The sequence below is a fragment of the Oncorhynchus masou genome, chromosome 12 (assembly GCF_036934945.1).
Source record: "Oncorhynchus masou masou isolate Uvic2021 chromosome 12, UVic_Omas_1.1, whole genome shotgun sequence".
NCBI lineage: Eukaryota > Metazoa > Chordata > Actinopteri > Salmoniformes > Salmonidae > Oncorhynchus > Oncorhynchus masou.
Window position 1 is genome coordinate 54,668,744 of NC_088223.1, and position 22,910 is coordinate 54,691,653.

Here is a 22,910-nt window from a genome sequence, read left to right on the forward strand (position 1 = left end):
GGGAGAATAGAATCATATGGCCATCATTTCACTTCATTCCTTGGCGATTCAGTGCATGGGTAGGCTGCCGTTGAAATTTCTCCTTAGATTTCAGATTTTTACAATTTCAATTAACATTAGCATTTTATACAATACATTAGGTTGAACTTATTTCCCACGAAATCTTGTACAAGGGAATTTCAACACTTGTTTTCACCGCAAATGCTCGTGTGGGTGTTCCTCAATCTTTGTCATTATTTGCTCAGTGCTTCGAGAAGAAGATGAACGAAACATGTAAGGTATTCAATCAAGAGATAAGGCTGGACAACGGCGACGACTGGGCATTTCACTTGGTTATCCTCTTTGACATAAAATCCAATGTTGTGATACATACACTGGCCGATATATATGACGGGTCATCCATATTTCGCTGTGCCTAATTTTTCACCAGAAGGGTGATAGAGCCTGCTCTGACGTCTGCATCAGATATTGTTCATTGCATTTTTTTTATGGACATTTTTTCCTCACTGACTTTGAGTTGAGAGAAGCAAATTTACATCATCAGCAACAAAAGGGGAATGAAGATTTATGTTTTATTTTTTTTACCCACGCCTCCCCTTTCACCCCCAAACATTTACAGCTAAAAGAAATTCTTAAACACATCATAGCCTACATTGTGGAACAATCTCTAGCGCCGGAGCATCGCTGGAACCATGCCTCTTCTGCAGGTTTGGACTGGGAAATTGCAACTGCCAATTTAATCAACAAGACGCTGCTGTTCCTTATCAGACGTCTCTCAGTTTTTCTGGGCTTTTTCGTTTTTAAAGAACAAGGCTTGTTATTACTTTTTTAAAGTCTTGTGTGGGCTGTAATGAGCAAGATGTCGGATCTTCTGGTGTTGGTTGAGGGGGTCTGTGACCTGCACGGATTTCCATAGCTTGGGAAAACAGCTTGGACCAATTACGAGGTTTAAACACGCATTTTGTATAAAGCCATTACATGACTAAATGTAATGTATCATATTTTTTTTTCCCAGCAATTTATTTGAATTGCTTTTTTAAACTTTCTTTTCACAATTTTCTTTGGACCATAAGCGGTTGGATTATTGAAACTATATAAGGATTTGTGGAAATGTTGGGTCCTCAAGAAGATAAATTATGTGGAATGTTCTCTGCTTTGGCGGCTCTGTCCTTCGTTTGCTTTGTTCAAAGGTAAGACAGCATTCTAAGATATATTTCCATGAGAGCAAAAGCTTATCATAACCCTCAGAAGGCTATACGAAGGAAAACCCCCACTGAAATCAGATTTTGTCAGCACCGACATTAAGGCGACATTACTACTCGTATTGCGTTTGCAATCTTAACACGAAACCATTTTCTGCGGCGCACGCGCCTGTGTGCGAGCAAGAAGCGCGCGTTCATGTTGTCTATTGTTAAACGCACTCCTATCCAAATTGTAAATAGCGGCTAATTGGCTGGGGCGAGTATCAATCATATTAAATACAATCAGACCGTACATACCCGATAATTAGTAACAATGCTGAGTCTATTAAATTAGCCATACCATTGATCAATCAGCACCAATAGCTTTTTAATGGATGTTAGCCAGAGGAATGTAGCCAAAGCCTCATCCGTACTGTAATTTTAAGACGTTAACTCTAGACGTATATCTGCGCAATGTACATGGAAAGAAGAAAATCATAAATCCACCTAAATGCAAATGACCATGTCTTGATTCCACCCCATCAACAACACCATGTCGCCTACCTACTACCGATTTATCCTTGATCAGCGGGATAAAATAAAACTCAAATGCCTGTCAGTCGTCTAAAGTAGGTTATCATCACTTCAACACGTATGATTTTGAATTTGATCAAACCTTTAATTCAACATTCACACTACTCTTCAAGTCTTCAGTCCTCTCCAGTGTTGCGTATTTTGAGCACCTGTAACCGCCTAGTGGAGATGGTGAAGTAGGCTTAGCAATAGAAGGACGATTTCTTGACTAATGTTTTGTCATGTCCAGTGTAAATGAAGACATACTGGTAGGCCAACAAAAATAAGATCTATATTCACCACGTTCACATGGTATATTCCCCACTGGGCTACATTGCATTTAACCTACTGAGACTGACAACATTCGCTCGCTAATCAAACAGTCGTGGCCCCAAACTGGGTCTTCCATTTTGACATTTCAATTTCCTTCTAGTGGCCTATCATGACAGGAAATAAACGGGGTGATCACTACGCTCCTACACGCATTGACACGTTCATCAGCTCATTGATTTCATATTTGTATGCCTCGTGAATTATGTGGTTAATTACATTGTCATTCAGTGTAAATAAGTAACATATCAATCAGGTATTTTATTTAATTATGGAATTTAAATACCTGTGTGTTTCTCAATGTCCCACTGACACGTGCAATTAGATGTAAGAGGTGAGCCTTTAGCATGCCAGGTGTAGCCTAATTCAGATCACTTCAAGAAAGCAGGCTCCCAGCCCCCACTAAAAGCAGTGGTTGTCACCATAGACTTACCAATTAGAAATGTCAGAAATATTGAAATGTCATCTTTTAGGTTTGCTATTGAATATTGAGCAAGTTGAAGGTTACAAGTGTAATGTGAAACGTATTCAAAAGTAGGCTAACTGAGCTTCTTGCTTAGTTTCAACTCATGGCTCCTGACAGGGTCTTAAAACTGTGATTTCTTTCCACAGCACCTCCACTGGACAAACCGGAATATCTGTGGCCAAGGCCACGGTGGACAAGTTGCTGAAGGGGTATGACATCCGTCTAAGGCCTGATTTTGGAGGTGTGTGAGATATATTGTACCTGTGCTATTGGTTGTTATTTTTTCTGAAACCATTTGAATTGTTAGCCTTTTGGAACGCCAAAGGCAGAGGCTTTGAAGTGGCTGCTACCGTCTCATTTGCTCCGCGTCTGTTAACAACCACATATGGAAGATGGCTTTTGTTGTCTAGAAGTGGGGCACATACAGAACCTGTCTAACACACGGTTTCTTGATGTGCAGCTGCATTGAAGGATTGTTAACCAAGGCTTATGCCAGTACACAAAGTCTTTGTAATAGAAAAAAACATGAAGTTTTTACCTACCGACGCAATTAATAGTGGGAACCTAGGCTAGTAGATTGGTATAATTGGAGAGAACATTTAATGGGTTGAACCACTAGTGGTGAGTTTTGAAAACAAGCTGAAGACAAGTGAGTCAGACTGTAGCCATAGCAGTGAGTTCAGTCCTCTCTAAAATGTAGGGCAGGCTAAATGCGTTTTATTATTGTCCAGTTTGTCAGTGGTACTGGCAAAATACTGACAAAAAGAGAAAGTTGTATAAAATGAAAGCTCATTTGTGAGGTTTAAATGTTACTTCCATGGTAATAGGAAAACAACAGCATTATCTTAATCTTTTGTATAACACCCTTACCTTGTCACAACACAACTGATTGGCAAAAATGCGTTAAGAAATTCCACAAATTAACTTAACAAGGCACACCTGTTAATTGAAATTCATTCCATGTGACTACCTCGTGAAGCTGGTTGAGAGAATGCCAAGAGTGTGCAAAGTGGTCATCAGGGCAAAGGGTGGCTACTTTGAAGAATCTCAAATATAAAATATATTTTGATTTGTTCAACACTTTTTACATGATTTGTGTTATTTTCATAGTTTTGTTGTCTTCACTATTATTGTACAATGTAGAACATAGTAAAAATAAAGAACCTTGAATGAGTAGGTGTGTCAACTTTTGACTGGTACTATATATATATAATATATATAGTATAATATATATATGTGTGTATTTTAAGGTACTATGAGATATATATATATATATATCTCATAGTACCTTAAAATACACATATTTTAATCACTTACATGTTATCCCAAAAACATGTTATTTTTGCTTTAACATGAAAGCAGCCAATCGGTGTTGTAAAAAGCACAGCAACATCCATGATCAGATACCAACAACAAAAACGGTTGTAAAACATAATTCAGACATTTGTCTTTATTTGTTGTACTTTTCTCTCTTTTTTCTCTCTCTGTGGTTAACGTCAAGCTAGAATAGAGTTCCTTTGACAGAGATGTGCTATTGTGTATTTGGGATGTCACACTCTCTCTCTCTCTCTCTCGTGCCTTTGAATTATGCTTTGCTTAGCGGTCTACACTTGAAGTCACCATAACATTGCATTAAGCTTTTTCTTGTCCAGCTCTCTCCTTGCTTTGCAGCTCTAGTCAGTTCCCATTGCTCCTCCACACTGCAGCACACTAAGTTGTTAGTCTGAGTGTCCCGGGCAGGCAGCGGCAGCGCCTCTTCCTCCAGCCACGGCTGCCTCAGGCCAGGGAGCTGTAGTCCATCACATCCTGATAACTCCATCATCAATCAGCCACTTCTTTCCTGACATAACTGCTGACCAACTTCAGCTCTGGAGAGCCAAAAGAACGAGGGAGCCCTTTTAATTGGTGCCCCATGCCGGACTCAGATATTTGAAGCTATTGTGCTGGAACCAGAATAGAGAAAACTGACCCAGAACGCTATACTTGTCGATGATAGAGCCTGTGGTTTAAATGGTTGAATCCTGGCTTGCCCAGGGTGCTGCCGTGGGAACCAGTTGATGTGTGGTGGCCTTATCGTTGGTAGATCCGCATGAAAATGCAGGCTGCACTCGCTCCACACAGCCCCCTGTCCCCTCGCCTCTTCATTGATCTCTGAGCCAAACTGGAGCCCTAAAACGGTCAACACAATCCAACATCAGGCCTTCACACACTATCTCCCCACCCCCACCCCAACATCCACCTACCCCCACTACTGAGGGGAATCATATAAATTGGATTTCATTCTCTATGCTTTAGTTTAAGGACAAACTAGTCAACCTTTACTTTGTAGCGTGAATGACAACAAGGGCTACTGTGACTTTTCTCTAAGTGTATCTGTGTCTAATTTAGCAGTTTATTTACATATAGTCCAGTGTATGATCAGCGAGGTTAGCAAAATGTTAAGATAGTATGGTGAAACAATAAAGACAGCTTTTCCATCTCCCTGCACTCTCCTCTGCTATGTTTCTGTAATATTCAGCGTTGGGTTAGTTGCCGACGGTGAGGCCTGGTTTTTTACCTCTTTTATTCCTTTCATGATTGTGTAGATTATACTGTACTGTCTGACTGAGAAATAGCCTGTGCTCAGCACTATCCGAACCACCCAGGTGCTCTGTTGAATCTGATTATGCATTGAGGTAACTAGACAGACAAACAAGGTAGGAAAAGAATACATCAATGTGCTTGATGTTGATGATGATGATGATGAGGAGGATAATGGGTTAGGGCTGGGCGATATGGCCAAAAATTAATATCATGTTATTTTTCCAATTTTTGAAGGTATGATGATATTTTATGTTTTTGATTAATAAAAGTTCTAAATGTGCTTTATGAGTAGGGCGTGACCCTAGGGTGGCAACACATACACTCTAAATTATTTCAATGGATCTTTCTCCATTCTGATTGATTATACTGTTCAATTCAACTTCAGCCTAAAATAATTTCCTGCATTTCCATCAATTTCTGCATTTCCGGCACTCATTTGTGTTTCCTAGGGGACCCTATAATATTTGGCTACATTAAATCTTTATTCATATAGCCAATATATTCATGCTTTGCCTAATCTTCTTTGATTTCAAAGATACTGTTGCACAAACAACATGCTGATTTAGGCCTCCACCAGCACTGGTATCAGGCTGTATTAGCTAACTACAGTTGAAGTTGGAAATTTACATAAACTGATTTGAAATGTATTTGGCTAAAGTGTTTCACAATTCCTGACATTTAATCCTAGTAAAACTTCCCTGTCTTAAGTCAGTTAGGATCACCACTTTTTATTTTAAGAATGTGAAATGTCAGAATAGAGAGTGATTCCCAGTGGGTCAGTAGTTAACATACACTCAATTAGTATTTGGTAGCATTGCCTCAAAATTGTTTAACTTGGGTCAAACGTTTCATGTAGCCTTCCACAAGCTTCCCACAATAAGTTGGGTGAATTTTGGCCCATTCTTCCTGACAGAGCTGGTGTAACTGAGTCAGGTTTGTAGGCCTCCTTGCTCGCACACGCTTTTTTAGTTCTGCCCACAAATTGTGATGGCCACTCCAATACCTTGACTTTGTTGTCCTTAAGCCATTTTACCACAACTTTGGAAGTATGCTTGGGGTCATTGTCCATTTGGACAACCCATTTGTGACCAAGCTTTAACTTCCTGACTGTCTGGATTTTGCTTCAATATATCCACATCTATTTTGTGAAGTGCACCAGTCCCTCCTGCAGCAAAGAATCCCCACAACATGATGCTGCCACCCCAGTGCTTCACGGTTGGGATGGTGTTTTTCAGCTTGCAAGCCTTCCCCTTTTTCCTCCAAACATAACGATGGTCATTATGGCCAAACAGTTCTATTTTTGTTTCGTCACACCAGAGGACATTTCTCCAAAAAGTACAATCTTTGTCCCCATGTGCAGTTGCAAACCGTAGTCTGGCTTTTTTATGGCGGTTTTGGAGCAGTGGCTTCTTCCTTGCTGAGCAACCTTTCAGGTTATGTCGATATAGGACTCATTTTACTGTGGATATAGATACTTTTGTACCTGTTTCCTCCAGCATCTTCGCACCAAAGTACGTTCATCTCTAGGAGACAGAACGTGTCTCCTTCCTGAGCGGCATGATGGCTGCGTGGTGCCATGGTGTTTACACTTGCATACAATTGTTTGTATAGATGAACGTGGTACCTTCAGGTGTTTGGAAATTGCTCCCAATGATGAACCAGACTTGTGGAGGTCTACAATTCTTTGGCTGATTTCTTTTGATATTCCCATGATGTCAAGCAAATAGGCACTGAGTTTGAAGGTAGGCCTTGAAATACATCCACAGGTACACCTCCAATTGACTCAAATTATGTCAATTAGCCTATCAGAAGCTTCTAAAGCCATGACATATATATTTTTCTGGAATTTTCCAAGCTGTTTAAAGGAGGGGTTGAAAAATGAATGGTTGAAACCTGAGTGTATGTAAACTTCGGACTTCAACTGTACATTTGCACTGACTCAATACTTTTATTAGCTAGTTAGCTAGCCAGCTAACTAGTGATTAGCATTAGTGGCTAACATGATTTAGCTTAACTTGCTAAGAAAATACAAACTAGCTGTTTGCAGATGTAAGAAACAAACTAATGTTGTAATTATAGAACACTTGTGGATTTATATTAAGATCAAATTGGAAACATTTGTCATCAACATTGTTGCATGTGCTACATTGACCATGCAGACTGAACGAAAGTGTCTCGTGGTCAAGTAACAAAAAATGCACTCCTTGAGGGACAGAGGGTGGGACCAGGTTTGTGTGTGGAGAGAGAGAGAGAGAGAGATGACTCAAGTAGCGAAGTAAACTATACAAATGGACGTTACACAAGGCATATCACATTTACCAAACATTCAAATACCGTTAGAGAAGGTAAAGTAAAAACCCAAACTGGTCCGTGCATCAATTCCGGTAATTAGTCAAAGACAGTATACCGCCCAGCCCTATAATGGGTCATGGTGGTAAGGCCAGTGTTTGGTTTATACATGGCATTACATTCATTGTATTGTTATATTTCTGTAGAATCGTCTTGCTTTGGCCTTGGCTAATGTATCTTGACAATAGGAAAAATGATAAGAAAAACACTCTCCTTATCTTCATCTGTCAACGTTGAACCTCTCATCTCTGTTCTTTCTTAGAGTAGGACCAAAGTAAAGTGCGTTTTCAATGTTTTGTTTATTTGGTGTTGTTTCAAGACTCTTCATTGTGTTTTAAAAATGCAACCAAGTCAATGGGCTAGTTGTAGTCACTCAACTACACTGAGCAAGAATATAAACACAACATGCACAAAAAGCTTATTTCTCTAAATTTGTGTACACAAATTTGTTTACATACCTGTTAGTGAGCATTTCTCCTGCCAAGATTATCCATCCACCTGACAGGTGTGGCATATCAATAAGCTGACTAAACAGCATGATCATTACACAGGTGTAGCTTGTGTTGGGGACAATAAAAGGCCACTCTGAAATGTGCAGTCTTGTCACACAACACAATGCCACAGATGTCTCAAGTTTTGAGGGAGCTTTCAGTTGGCATGCTGACTGCAGGAAGGTCCACCAGAGCAGTTGGCAGAGAATTGATTGTTAATTTCTCTACCATAAGCTGCCTCCAATGTTGTTTTAGAGCATTTGGCAGTACGTTCAACCGGCATCACAACTGCAGACCATGTGTATTGTGTTGTGTGGGCGAGTGGTTTGCTGATGTCAACATTGTGAACAAATCAAATCAAAGTTTATTTGTCAAGTGCGCCAAATACAACATGTGTAAGCATTTCACTGTAAGGTGTGTGTGTGTGTGTGTGTGTGTGTGTGTGTGTGTGTGTGGGTAAGTAAAGAAATAAAACAACAGTAAAAAGACATTTGAAAAAAGAGTAGCAAGGCTATATACTGACACCTGTTAGTCAGGCTTATTGAGGTAGTGTGTACATGTAGGTATCGTTAAAGTGACTATGCATATATGATGAACAGACAGTAGCAGAAGTGTAAAAAGAGGGGTGGGCGGGTGGTGGGACACAATGCAGATAGCCCGGTTAGCCAATGAGCGGGAGCAATGGTTGGTCGGGCCAATTTAGGTAGTATGTACATGAATGTATAGTTAAAGTGATTATGCATATAAGATAAACAGAGAGTAGCAGCAGCGTAAAAGAGGAGATGGGGGGGGGGGGGCACACAATGCAAATAGTCCGGGTAACCATTTGGTTACCTGTTCAGGAGTCTTATGGCTTGGGCGTAAAAACTGTTGAGAAGCCTTTTTTGTCCTAGACTTGGCATTCCGGTACCGCTTGCCATGCGGTAGTAGAGAGACAGTCTATGACTGGGTTGTCTGGGGTCTTTGACAATTTTTAGGGCCTTCGTCTGACACCGCCTGGTGTAGAGGTCCTGGATGGCAGTGAGCTTTGCCCCAGTGATGTACTTGGGCCGTACACACTACGCTCTGAAGTGCCTTGCGGTCAGAGGCCAAGCAATTGCTGTACCAGGCAGTGATGCAACCGGTCAGGATGCTCTCGATGTTGCAGCTGTAGAACCTTTTGAGGATCTCAGGACCCATGCCAAATCTTTTTAGTTTCCTGAGGGGGAATAGGCTTTTGTCGTGCCCTCTTCGCGACTGTCTTGGTGTGTTTGGACCAATCTAGTTTGTTGTTGATGTGGACACTAAGGAATTTGAAGCGCTCAACCTGCTCCAGGCCATAAAGGCCTGATCGGTAGAGTGCTGCACAGTGTTGTCCTTCTGGAAGGTTTTCCCATCTCCGCAGAGGAACTGAATACTCTGGATACTTACTGTATGTAAATAAGGTCTGCCATTTTTATATATATATATATATATATATATATATATTTGCAAAAAAAATGTGTTGTTATGGAGTATTGTGTGTAGGTTGATAAGGAAGCCATTTTTCTTGAATCCGTTTTAGAGTAAGGCTGTACCGCAACAAAATGTGGAAAAGGCAATGGTGTTAAGTACTTAAGTAAAAATACTTTAAAATATTACTTAAGTAGTTTTTTTGTATCTGTACTTTACTATTGTTATTTTTGACGACTTTTACTCCACAACATTCCTAAAAACAATGATGTACTTTTTACTCCACCCATTTTCCCTGGCACCCAAACGTACTTGTTGCATTTAATTTAATTTCTTAGCAGGACAGGGAAATGGTCCAATTCACACACTTCTCAATAGAACATCCCTGGTCATCCCTACAGCCTCTGATCTGGTGGACTCACTAAACACAAAATGCTTAATTTGTAAATGAAGTCTGAGTATTGGAGTGTGCCCCTGGCGATCTGTAAATTTACAAAAAAAGAAAATTGTGCTGTCTGGTTTGCTTAGTATAAAGAATGTGAAATGATTTATACTTTTGGTAATTAAGTATATTTTTGCATTCATATTCACTGTTGATACTTAAGTATATTTAAACCCAAGTACTTTTAGACTTTTACTCAAGTAGTAATTTGCTGCGTAACTTTCACCTTTACTTGAGTCATTTTCAAAGTAGGGATCGTTACCTTTTTCTCAAATATGACAATTGCGTACTTTTTCCACCACTGGGAAAAGGGGAAGGGTCTGAATACTTTCCGAATGCACGGTGTAACATTTCCACCCATAAAAAGGAAATGGAATCAGCTGTTGATGCCATTAAATGAATGACCTCACATAAAGACTTTATTTACAACCTCCTTTACAACCCATCAGGTCAGCTTTTGACAACCTTGATTTCTACCAGATCGCGGTTTGTCATTTGGAGCCAGGCCTTTCAACAAAGACAGCACCACGTTGCCCCACACATGGATGGTCTCATGACGAAGGAGCCCATTTACGGTCAGGTCATATAAAACATGGCCCAGTGTTTAATTAGCTAAATTGAAAAGGAAAGTTGTCTGGATACGCAACATGTCACACCCAAGGCTGTGATGCACTAAGGGTTTTTGTGGCAAGGGAATTTCTCTCCTTTAGATTTTTCTTTGTGATGACAATGGGGAGAGAAAGATGTGGTGTGATTTCAGCAGTAAGTAATGTGTTGCACTTGAATTTGTTTTAATTGCAACGATGTGAGAACACATCACCATCCCTCTGTCACTGCAGGGACAGCGCTGGGAGCATGTGGTCAGTACTAAAGCACCTCCCACATGAACACAGGCACGGTCACGCACGCACACACAGCACTAACAGTCTTAATCTATCCCTTTTCATCCCCATCTTAGTCACCAATACCCTCTCTTTCCCTCTCTCAGATAAATACACACATGCATACACGCTCCCACATACACACTCCTGACCACTCCGGCGCTAGGACCCTCAGATTTTTCCTGTTTACTACTAGCCACCTAGCAATTTTATGAAGATGGCTTTAGCTAGCCCAGATAGGTTCCCAACCTTGAAACGAGCTACGAAGAAGCCATTTCAGGCTATTAATCTAGTTAGACAAGCTAGCTACTCTATCTTAGTTATTAGCATGCCTGCTGTCCAGTTTGGTAGGCTTTTAAAAAACAACCAATGACTAAATGTACTGAATAAGACTCACATTGCTTTCAATCTTTTATTTCAATCTTTTATCCAATCTTTTATCCAGATTTTAGTAGAGATGCAGAGAAGCATATGACCTTTTCCACATTTTGTTACGTTACAGCCTTATTATAAAATTGATTAAAAAAATACAAATCCTGAAATCCTCAGCAATCTACACACAATAATGAGATTGTTTTTGCAAGTTTATTAAAATTAAAAAACTGATACCTTATTCACATAAGTATTCAGACCCTTTGCTATGAGACTCGAAATTGAGCTCAGGTGCCTCCTGTTTCCATTGATCATCCTAGAGATATTTCTAGAACTTGATTGGTGTCCACCTGTGGTAAATTCAACTGATTGGACATTATTTGGAAAGGCACACACCTGTCTATATAAGGTCCCACAGTTGACAGTGCAGGTCAGATCAAAAACCAAGCCATGAGGTCGAAGGAATTGCCCGTAGAGCTCCGAGACAGGATTGTTTCGAAGCACAGATCTGAGGAAGGGTACCAAAATATTTCTGCAGCATTGAAGGTCTCCAAGAACACAGTGGCCTCCATCATTCTTAAATTAAAGAAGTTTGGAACCACCAAGACTCTTCCTAGAACTGGCAGCCCGGCCAAACTGACCAATCGGGGAAGAAGGGCCTTGGTCAGGGAGGTGACCAATAATCTGATAGTCACTCTGACAGAGCTCTAGAGTTCCTCTGTGGAGATGGGAGAACCTTCCAGAAGGACAACCACCTCTGCAGCACTCTCCCAATCAGGTCTTTATGGTAGAAGGGCCAGACAGACGCCATTCCTCAGTAAAAGGCACATAACAGCCCACCTGGAGTTTGTCAAAAGGGACCTAAAGACTCTCAGACAATGAGAAACAAGATTCTCTGGTCTGATGAAACCAAGATTGAACTCTTTGGCCTGAATGCCAAGCGTCATATCTGGAAGAAACCTGGCACCATCCCTACGGTTTAACATGGTGGTGGAGGCATTATCTGAAGGGATGTTTTTCAGCGGCAGGGACTGGGAGACGAGACAGAATCGAGGCAAAGATGAACGGAGCAAAGTACAGAGAGATCCTTGATGAAACCTGCTTCAGAGCGCTCAGGACCTCAGACTGGGGCAAAGGTTCACCTTCCAACAGGACAATGACTCTAAACACGCAGCCAGGACAACGCAGGTGTGGCTTCGGGACAAGTCTCTGACTGTCCTTGAGTGGCCCAACCAGAGCCTGGACATGAACCCAATCGAACATCTCTGAAGAGACCTGAAAATAGCTGTACAGAAACGTTCCCAATCCAACCTGACAGAGCTTGAGAGGATCTGCAGAGAAGAATGGAAGAAACTCCCCAAATACAGGTGTGCCAAGCTTGTAGCGTCCTACCCAAGAAGACTCTAGGCTGTAATCGCTGCCAAAGGTGCTTCAACAAAGTACTGAGTAAAATGTCTGAATACTTATGTAAATGGTAGTAATTAAATATTTTTTTTTAAGTACCACCAGTCATGAGGATACAAACAGATCAAGTGGTATGCTTAGATGTGCAGCAAAATAGACATATGTCTTTTTATAGAGAATTAAGTAGAATCAATATGACTCTAGATTACAGGAAAAAGCTGTTTTGGGTGTTTGAAAAATGCTAAATTCTCCAACTACCCTCCAACCATCCTCACGTGCTTTGTGTACCCTCAGATTTTTGGTGTGCATGACGACCCTGCCAGCACACACGCCGTCACATACGCAGGCATGCGCACACACAACCACAGACACACACCCATGCAGACACCCCATGCAGACACCCCATGCAGACACACACATGCAGACACACACACGCACACACACGCACACACACGCAGACACAGACACACACACGCAGACACAGACACACACACGCAGACACAGACACGCAGACACAGACACAGACATGCAGACACAGACACACACATGCAGACACAGACACACACAGACAAATGCAGACACACACATACAGACACACACACGACATGCAGACACAGACAGACAACATGCAGACACAGACAGACACATGCAGACACACACACACAGACACACAGACATGCAGACACAGACACACAAACAGACACAGACAGACAACACGCACACAGACAGACAGACACAGACAGGCGCAGACACAGACAGACAAATGCAGGCACACACACAGACAAATGCAGACACAGACACACAGACACAGACAGACAAATGCAGACACAGACAGCACAAATGCAGACACACGCACACATGCAGACACACGACATGCAGACACAGCAGACAAACGCACACACAGACACATGCAGACACAGACAGGCAACACACACACAGACAAATGCAGACACACAGACACACACAGACAGACATGCAGACACACACATGCAGACACAGACACATGCAGACACAGACAGACAAATGCAGACACAGACAGCAGACACACACACACACGCAGACACACACACGCAGACACACACACGCAGACACACACACACGCAGACACACACACACGCAGACACACACACATGCAGACACACACACACATGCAGACACACACACACATGCAGACACACACACACATGCAGACACACACACATGCAGACACACACACACACAGACACAAAAACAGACAGACAGACACAGACACAGACAGACAAATGCAGACACAGACAGACAAATGCAGACACAGACAGACAAATGCAGACACAGACAGACAAATGCAGACACAGACAGACAAATGCAGACACAGACAGACAAATGCAGACACAGACAGACAAATGCAGACACAGACAGACACACGCAGACACACACACACGCAGACACACACACATGCAGACACACACACAGACACACACACACATGCAGACACAGACACACACACGCACACACAGACACACACACACAGACACACACATGCAGACACACACATACAGACACACACACATGCAGACACACACATACAGACACACACACATGCAGACACACACACACACACACATGCAGACACACACGCAGACACACACACGCAGACACACACACGCAGACACACACACAGGCACACACACATACAGACACACACACACACAGACACACACATTCAGACATGTTTACTATCTGTCACTTTAATCCAAGTACTATACATGTCTACCTCAATTACCTCATACCCCTGCATATTGACTCAGTACTGGTACCCCTTGTCTAGAGCCAAGTTATCTTTACTCATTCTGTATCTATTAATACTGTTATTACATGTTTTACTTTTATATTATTTTCTTTCTTCCGCGTTGCTGGGAAGGGTCCGTAAGTAAGCATTTCACTGTTAGTCCACACCTATTGTTTACGATGCATGTGACAAATGCCATTGGATTTGATTTGATTTGACACACACGCTCAGACTGCGTTAGAGGCTGCCTATCTCCTTGCGTCAGAGGATCCTTCTGTACTGAGATCCCCAAGTCACCATGATTAGAATCTAAAGTGCACATCCCAGACGGCTATATCTGACTTTTCAGTCCGACTTCACCAGGGGGATAGAATACTAGCTGCTGAACTACAGTGCATGTCGTCTATGGTTGGTTTTAAGATATGCTATGATAAGACTCACAATGCAAATGCAAGACTGAGACAGCCATGACTTCTGACAAACCATTAGGCCTGTAATGTATTTTTAAATGTTGGGGAGGATAGTACCATTTTTGGGATCAAAGTCCATCCAAATTTCCGAGCTTGACATTGTCAACTATCACATGATGACCACTTCATTTCGTGTCACACATTTCTCCAAACAAGGTTGTCCGCCAAACAATCATGTGATCACGGTGGCCAGGTGGTCATATCAGTCAATAAGTGCAGAATAATTAAGGCTACGGTCAAATAGGAGATCTCCTAGAAATAACACTGTGAACTGAAAGCCCCTAATTACATTGTCTTTGAGCAGCTCATCATTTGGAGTTTTAAGTGGCCTTAAAGGACTGTGGGAAATCTAATGAAAACCAGTGGTCTGTAAATTGTTTCAGTAAGTGTTTTTCTTCTCTGTTATCTACATCTTCCAACATTTGACTGCCATTGGTGGTTACTTTTAAAAGCATTGTCAAATTATTTATAGGCACATTTGTTTTAAAAAGGGAAATCGGCACAATTGTATCTCACTCTGTCTATATGTCCGTCTTCAATATTATTACATGTAGACAGCCTTCTGTGTAATGGAATGTAGGAATGGATATGAAATTCCTTTCCAGTAGTAAGTTTTCTCAACTTGAATTTGCTGCAGGGTTTAGTTGGGAGGTTGTTGACTATCTTAGTCTACTGTAGTAATATGGGTGTGTTTATAGCAATGTGTTGTCGTACTATACTCCAACCTGCTGTAGAGTACTCTGACTACTATCACAAGTTTGAACTACGAATTTAAACAAGGTGTGGCCATACGCATCTGATATATATGGCAATTTACATTGCAGCGCCAAATATTAGTGGAATGGACAGTATATCTCAGACAAATGCCACCATACAGCAGCCTGAGTAGTGCAGAACTCGTTAGTTATGTGATTTAACAGCCTCAGCCACAGACAGGGACGGCCAGCCCACAGAACAACACTGACCCAGGGCTTCTGGTTTCTCCCGGTTCTGACAGGCCCCTTCCCACCATACATCTGTAACACATATGAGAGGCCTTTATAAAGCATGACCCCTTTTAAAAGGAATTATAAAGCACAATAATGCATTTGTATTGAATTAATATTTATTATGCATTATAAACTGGGGGGTTTGAGTGCTGATTAGCTGACAGCTGTGGTATACCACAGGTATGATAAAACACTTATTTTTACTGCTCTAATTGCATTGGTAACCAGTTTATAATAGCAATAAAGCACCTTGGGGGTTGGTGGTATATGGACAAGATACCAAGGCCAAGGGCTGTATCCAGGCACTCTGTGTTGCGTCCTGCGTTAAAAACAGCCCTTAGCCTTGGTATATTGGCCATATACCACACCCCCTCAGGCCTTATTGCTTAATTATACGTGCCAAATGAGTAAGAGCTCAGGGCATATTTTTTATATATTTTTTGTCTTTTACAAAATGGAGGGTATTATGTATGGCTGTCATAGTCAGGGTGATGACTGCTACATTTACATCATCCAGAGTGACTTACATGAGCAATTAGGGTTAAGTGCCTCGCTCAAGAGCACATTGACAGATTTTTCACCTATTTGGCTCAGGGATAATCAAATTGTATTTGTCACATACACATGGTTAGCAGATGTTAATGCGAGTGTAACGAAATGCTTGTGCTTCTAGTTCCGACCATGCAGTGATATCTAACAAGTAATCTAACCTAACAATTTCACAACTACCTTATGCACACAAGTGTAAAGGAATGAATAAGAATATGTACATGAAAATATATGCATGAGTGATGGCCGAACTGCATAGGCAAGATGCAGTAGATGGTATAGAGTACAGTATATACATATGAGATGAGTAATGTAGGGTATGTAAACATGATATAAAATGCCATTGTTTAAAGTGGCTAGTGATACATTTATTACATACATTTTTCCGTTATTAAGTTGAGTCAGTATGTTGGCAGCAGCCACTCAATGTTTGTGATGGCTGTTTAACAGTCTGATGGCCTTGAGATAGAAGCTGTTTTTCAGTCTCTCGGTCCCTGCTTTGATGCACCTGTACTGACCTCGCCTTCTGAATGATAGCAGGGTGAACAGGCAGTGGCTCGGGTGGTTGTTGTCCTTGATGATCTTTATGGCCTTCCTGTAACATCGGGTGGTGTAGGTGTCCTGGAGGGCAGGTAGTTTGCCCCCGGTGATGCGTTGTGCAGACCTCACTACTCTCTAGAGAGCCTTACGGTTATGGGCAGAGCGGTTGCCGTACCAGGCGGTGATACAGCCCGACAGGGTGCTCTCGATTGTGCATCTGTAAAAGTTTGAGTGTTTTTGGTGACAAGCCAAATTTCTTCAGCCTGCTGAGGTTGAAGAGGTGCTGCTGCGCCTTCTTCACGATGTTGTCTGTGTGGGTGGACCATTTTAGTTTGTCTGTGATATGTACGCCGAGGAACTTAAAACTTTCCACCCTCTCCACTACTGTCCCGTCGACTGAGTGCTTCCGGTGCCGACAGAGATAGCCACCTCGCTTCGCATTCCTGTTTTTTTGTTTGTTATTTCTTACATTGTTACCCCAGGAAATCTTAGGTTTTATTACATACAGTCAGGAGTAACTATTGGATATAAGAGCAACGTCAACTCACCAAAATTACGACCAGGAATACGACTTTCCCGAAGTGAATCCTCTGTTTGGCCCATCACCCAGGACAATGGATCAGATCCCAGTAGGCGACCCAAAACAACGGCGCCGCAGAAGGGGCAGACGGAGCGGTCTTCTGGTCAGGCTCCGTAGATGGGCACATCGCGCTCCGTAGACAGGCACATTGCGCACCGCTCCCGAGCATACTACTCGCCAATGTCCAGTCTCTTGACAACAAGGTAGACGAAATCGGAGCAAGGGTTGCCTTCCAGAGAGATATCAGAGACTAACGTTCTTTGTTTCATGGAAACATGGCTCACTCGAGACACGCTATCGGAGTCGGTACAACCACCTGGTTTCTTCACGCATCGCGCCGACAGAAACAAGCATCTCTCTGGTAAGAAGAAGGGTGGGGGTGTATGCCTTATGATTAATGAGACGTGGTGTGATCATAGCATACAGGAACACAACTTAGAATTCCTCACAATCAAATGCCGACCGCATTATCTACCAAGAGAATTCTCTTCGATCATAATCACAGTCATGTATATTCCCCCCAAGCAGACACATCAACGGCCCTGAAAGAACTTAATTCGACTCTATGTAAACTGGAAACCACATATCCTGAGGCTGCATTTATTGTAGCTGGGGATTTTAACGAGGCTAATCTGAAAACAAGGCTCCCTAAATTCTATCTGCATATCGATTGCGCTACCCGGGCTGGCAAAACCCTGGATCATTGTTATTCTAACTTCCGCAACGCATATAAGGCCCTCCCCCGCCCTTTTTTCGGAAAAGCTGACCACGACTCCATTTTGTTGCTCCCAGCCTATAGACCAAAACTAAAACAGAAAGTTCCCTCGCTCAGGTCTGTTCAACGCTGGTCCGACCAATCGGATTCTACGCTTCAAGATTGCTTCGATCACATGGACTGGGATATGTTCCGCAAAGCATCGAACAACAGCATTGATGAATACGCTGATTTGGTGATTGAGTTTATTAGCAAGTGCATCGGTGATGTTGTACCCACAGCGTCTATTAAAACATTCCCCAACCAGAAACCATGGATTGATGGCAGCATTTGCGCAAAACTGAAAGCGCGAACCACTGCTTTTAATCAGGGCAAGGTGACCGGAAACATGACCGAATACAAAGAGTGTAGCTATTCCCTCCGCAAGGCAATCAAACAAGCTAAGCGTCAGTATAGAGACAAAGTAGAGTCGCAATTCAACGGCTCAGACACGAGAGGTATGTGGCAGGGTCTGCAGTCAATCACGGACTATAAAAGAAAAACCAGCCCTGTCACGGACCACGATGTCTTGCTCCCAGATAGACTGAACAACTTCTTTGCTCGCTTTGAGGACTATACAGTGCCACTGACACGGCCCGCTACCAAAACCTGCGGGCTCTCCTTCACTGCAGCCAACGTGAGTAAAACATTTAACGTGTTAACCCTCGCAAGGCTGCAGGCCCAGACGGCATCCCCAGCCACATCCTCAGAGCATGCGCAGACCAGCTGGCTGGTGTGTTTACAGACATAATCAATCCTTATCCCAGTCTGCTGTTCCCACATGCTTCAAGAGGGCCACCATTGTTCCTGTTCCCAAGAAAGCTAAGGTAACTGAGCTAAACTACTACCGCCCCGTAGCACTCATTTCCGTCATCATGAAGTGCTTTGAGAGACTAGTCAAGGACCATATCACTTCCACCCTACCTGACAGCCTAGACCCACTCCAGTTTGCTTACTGCCCCAATAGGTCCACAGACAACGCAATTGCAATCACACAGCACAATGTCCTAACTCATCTGGACAAGAGGAATACCTATGTAAGAATGCTGTTCATCGACTACAGCTCAGCGTTTAACACCATAGTACCCTCCAAACTCGTCATTAAGATGGAGACCCTGGGTCTCGACCCCGCCCTGTGCAACTGGGTCCTGGACTTCCTGACGGGCCACCCCAGGTGGTGAGCGTAGGTAACAACCTCTCCACCTCGCTGATCCTCAACACTGGGGCCCCACAAGGGGGTGTTCTCAGCCCTCTCCTGTACTCCCTGTTCACCCACGACCGCGTGGCCATGCACGCCTCCATCTCAATCATCAAGTTTGCAGACGAAACTACAGTGGTAGGCTTGATTAACAACAACGACGAGACGGCCTACAAGGAGGAGGTGAGGGCCCTCTGAGTGTGGTGTCAGGAAAATAACCTCACACTCAACGTCAAGAAAACAAAGGAGATGATCGTGAACTTCATGAAACAGCAGAGGGAGCAGTGACCTAACCGCTGTGTCAGTGGGTTATATAATCAAACCACTAGGCTATCTGCCGCCTGTTACAATGAGCCTTGCTTTGTAGTACGAGGCTGTTAAAATCAAACGCATTGTTCTCTATCCACCTGTGATTGTTGTTTCATGGGTTAACAATACAAGTTCTCCCGATACTGTACATCCAAGTAGTCATTTTTGATTAATTTGGTAAATGCCAGTTGACCTCTCAGTGAATACTTAATTTGTTAAAGAACATTCTGCTAAGCTGCCAAAAACATCGATATATTGTGGGTTGCTTGGCAATTAAAAGATTTATCTCGTGTTGTGTTCTCATTGTGTTGTAAGTCTCTGTTTGAGACTGCTAGTTTGTTCCCTATAGCGGTGTGCACTATTGCTGCTGAATGTCTTCTCTGTGGGCTGCGTTGGTGCCTGGCTGTGGGCGGAGGGGAAGAGAGACTGGAGCATGGCTCTGCCTGTGTCTCTGTCTTTGTCTCTGCCCGCCGTCATTGATTTGGGCAGAGGAGCGGGGATCATGAGTCACCGGTGTGCCGCGGTGCTCTGGATCCTACCAAGGGGAATTCAGTGTAATGATCTCGCACAAGAGTCGCAAAACAAAAAGCAAAGCCTCAGCTGAGTCCGTGCCAAGTGGCGAGAGAGCCTGGCTTAGCTCCATCCCACTCCCCTCCCCTTGGAGAACGCACTTTAAATCTAGCTGTCATCACCGCTGAAATGGGTTTTATGGTCTCAGCTTCCACCGTTAACAAAGCTTGAAATGTGGGTGACATATCACTGGTGCTATGAGCATGCCCCTCTCGCCCCTGGGCCCAGAGCTAGGCATCCCTAGGCCTCTCCTCAATTCAGTCTTCCTACTTTGCCGTGTGTGTTAGTGTGTGTGAGTGGGTGGGGGGTAGGTTACCTTCATATAAGAGCGGCCATTGAAATGAAAGTTGTGCCAAATGGGGAGACATTGTCTCTAGACAAATAATGACAAAATGACGTGAAAGACGACGATATTTGCTGGAAATTCAGTACAGGCCCAAGGCGGTTACTATGTCTTATTTCTCAGCATGCCCATCATACGTTTTTATCCCTACAACTAAAAGGTTGACACGCTCTCTTCCTGTGTAGGTGCCTCTGGTATGTCCTATTACCTGGCTGGCCCTCCTGTGGAGCCAGATTCAGAAGCTGGTGTGTAGAAAACATTATTTGATGACTCCCATAAGCCTGTCCTGTGGGATTGTCCCAGTCTACTGTAAAGCTCCCGTCCTGGGGGTTGGTCCCAGTCTACTGTAAACCTCCTGTCTTGGGGGTTGGGGGTTGGTCCCAGTCCACTGTAAAATTCCTGTCCTGGGGGTTGGTCCCAGTCCACTGTAAAGCTCCTGTCCTGGGGGTTGGTCCCAGTCTACTGTAAAGCTCCTGTCCTGGGGGTTGGGGGTTGGTCCCAGTCCACTGTAAAATTCCTGTCCTGTAAAGGGTGGGGGTCCCAGTCCACTGTCCTGGGGGTTGGTCCCAGTCCACTGTAAAGCTCCTGTCCTGGGGGTTGGTCTCGGTCTACTGTAAAGCTCTTGTCCTGGGGGTTGGTCTCGGTCTACTGTAAACATCCTGTCCTGGGGGTTGGACCCGGTCTACTGTAAAGCTCTTGTCCTGGGGGTTGGTCCTAGTCTACTGTAAAGCTCTTGTCCTGGGGGTTGGTCCCAGTCTACTGTAAAGCTCTTGTCCTGGGGGTTGGTCCCAGTCTACTGTAAAGCTCTTGTCCTGGGGGTTGGTCCCAGTCTACTGTAAAGCTCTTGTCCTGGGGGTTGGTCCCAGTCTACTGTAAAGCTCTTGTCCTGGGGGTTGGTTCCAGTCTACTGTAAAGTACCTATCCTGGGGGTTGGTCCCAGTCTACTGTAAAGTACCTATCCTGGGGGGTTAGTCCCAGTCTACTGTAAAGTACCTATCCTGGGGGTTGGTCCCAGTCTACTGTAAAGTACCTATCCTGGGGGTTGGTCCCAGTCTACTGTAAAGTACCTATCCTGGGGGGTTAGTCCCAGTCTACTGTAAAGTACCTATCCTGGGGGTTGGTCCCAGTCTACTGTAAAGTACCTATCCTGGGGGGTTGGTCCCAGTCTACTGTAAAGTACCTATCCTGGGGTTTGGTCCCAGTCTACTGTAAAGCTCCAGGCCATTTGTGTTATTGGTTTCAGTCAAAGGGCCAGGGACATTCCAAAGATCCAGGATAATGTACAGTGTGAAGGGTGGTGAGGAGCCACAGCCATGTGGAGTAGGGGTCTGAGAAGTCAGCCTGGCCACGTATCATGCAGCCACAACCGTAAGCACCTGCTCTCCCACTAAGGGTGGGATGGGTCTAATGTGTTTCAGTGCCAGTTCACCCCTCAGCCATGGTATCTGAACATGGCCACCAGTCCTCCTCCACCCGCAGCCCTCTTTTTACTGATCTCATTCCCCATTGAGCTCAAATGAGTCCCAGCTGCAGCCTGATCTTTTTTTGCAATGGCAGAGCAGTAAATGTACTGTAGTCATGAAACAGCAATAGTCATTGCAGTGACATTGATGCTCAGTACAGTACAGTATGTGCATCTCACTGACCGAATGCACAAGTTGTTTCTGAGATTAAAGCGTGTCTTCCGTCTGAGGAGGTGGAGACTGGCTTTATTCATGCCATCATAATAGCATTGTTCATCTTCTTTGCTATATTATCTGAACAGTATCCAATGAAACGCGCCCCCTCAAGTCTGTTTATGAGAGCGGAATGGCTCACAAAGAACATTTACTCTATATGTATGCAGAGAGAGTGATTCCCATGCTGTGAAATGTGTCTTTTCTAAACATGACTCGTAATTTATGCATACAAGCCCATCTGTACCAGCCTGCACATATCAGCAACAGCCCTTAAATGTTTTGTACATATATTCCTATGATGCTCAAATCTAAATTTCACCCCACACATTTAGCATTTTGGAGACAATCTCTTCTTAGTGTGTCGCCACATGCTAAACGATGGGCCATTTTGCATGTGGGCTCATTACACAACCCACTGTAAAGCAGTGCCAAATAAATGCCCATTCAGCACAAAAGAGTGTGTTGTCAGAACAGCAGGATGGATGCTCGGGTGTGCAGGGTTGATATCTATCCTGATGAAGAGAGAACAGCAGGATGGATGCTCGGGTGTGCAGGGTTGATATCTATCCTGATGAAGAGAGAACAGCAGGATGGATGCTCAGGTGTGCAGGGTTGATATCTATCCTGATGAAGAGAGAACAGCAGGATGGATGCTCGG

At 43.5% G+C, this 22,910-nt stretch overlaps 1 protein-coding gene across 2 annotated transcripts in view; it reads left to right on the top strand.

Moving 5' to 3' along the window:
• Positions 1–302: 302 nt before the first annotated feature.
• The window catches only part of gabrb4 (gamma-aminobutyric acid type A receptor subunit beta4), a 57,564-nt gene continuing 34,956 nt past the window's right edge, over positions 303–22,910 (top strand). The window contains exons 1-2 of one of the 2 annotated variants that reach the window (XM_064981236.1): positions 303–1,190; positions 2,697–2,791. In XM_064981236.1, coding sequence (XP_064837308.1) covers positions 1,111–1,190; positions 2,697–2,791 — 175 coding nt within the window. In that variant the 5' untranslated portion in view covers positions 303–1,110. Of the gene's footprint in view, positions 1,191–1,730; positions 1,811–2,696; positions 2,792–22,910 lie in introns of those variants that run through there. The other variant, XM_064981237.1, reaches the window with a different exon arrangement.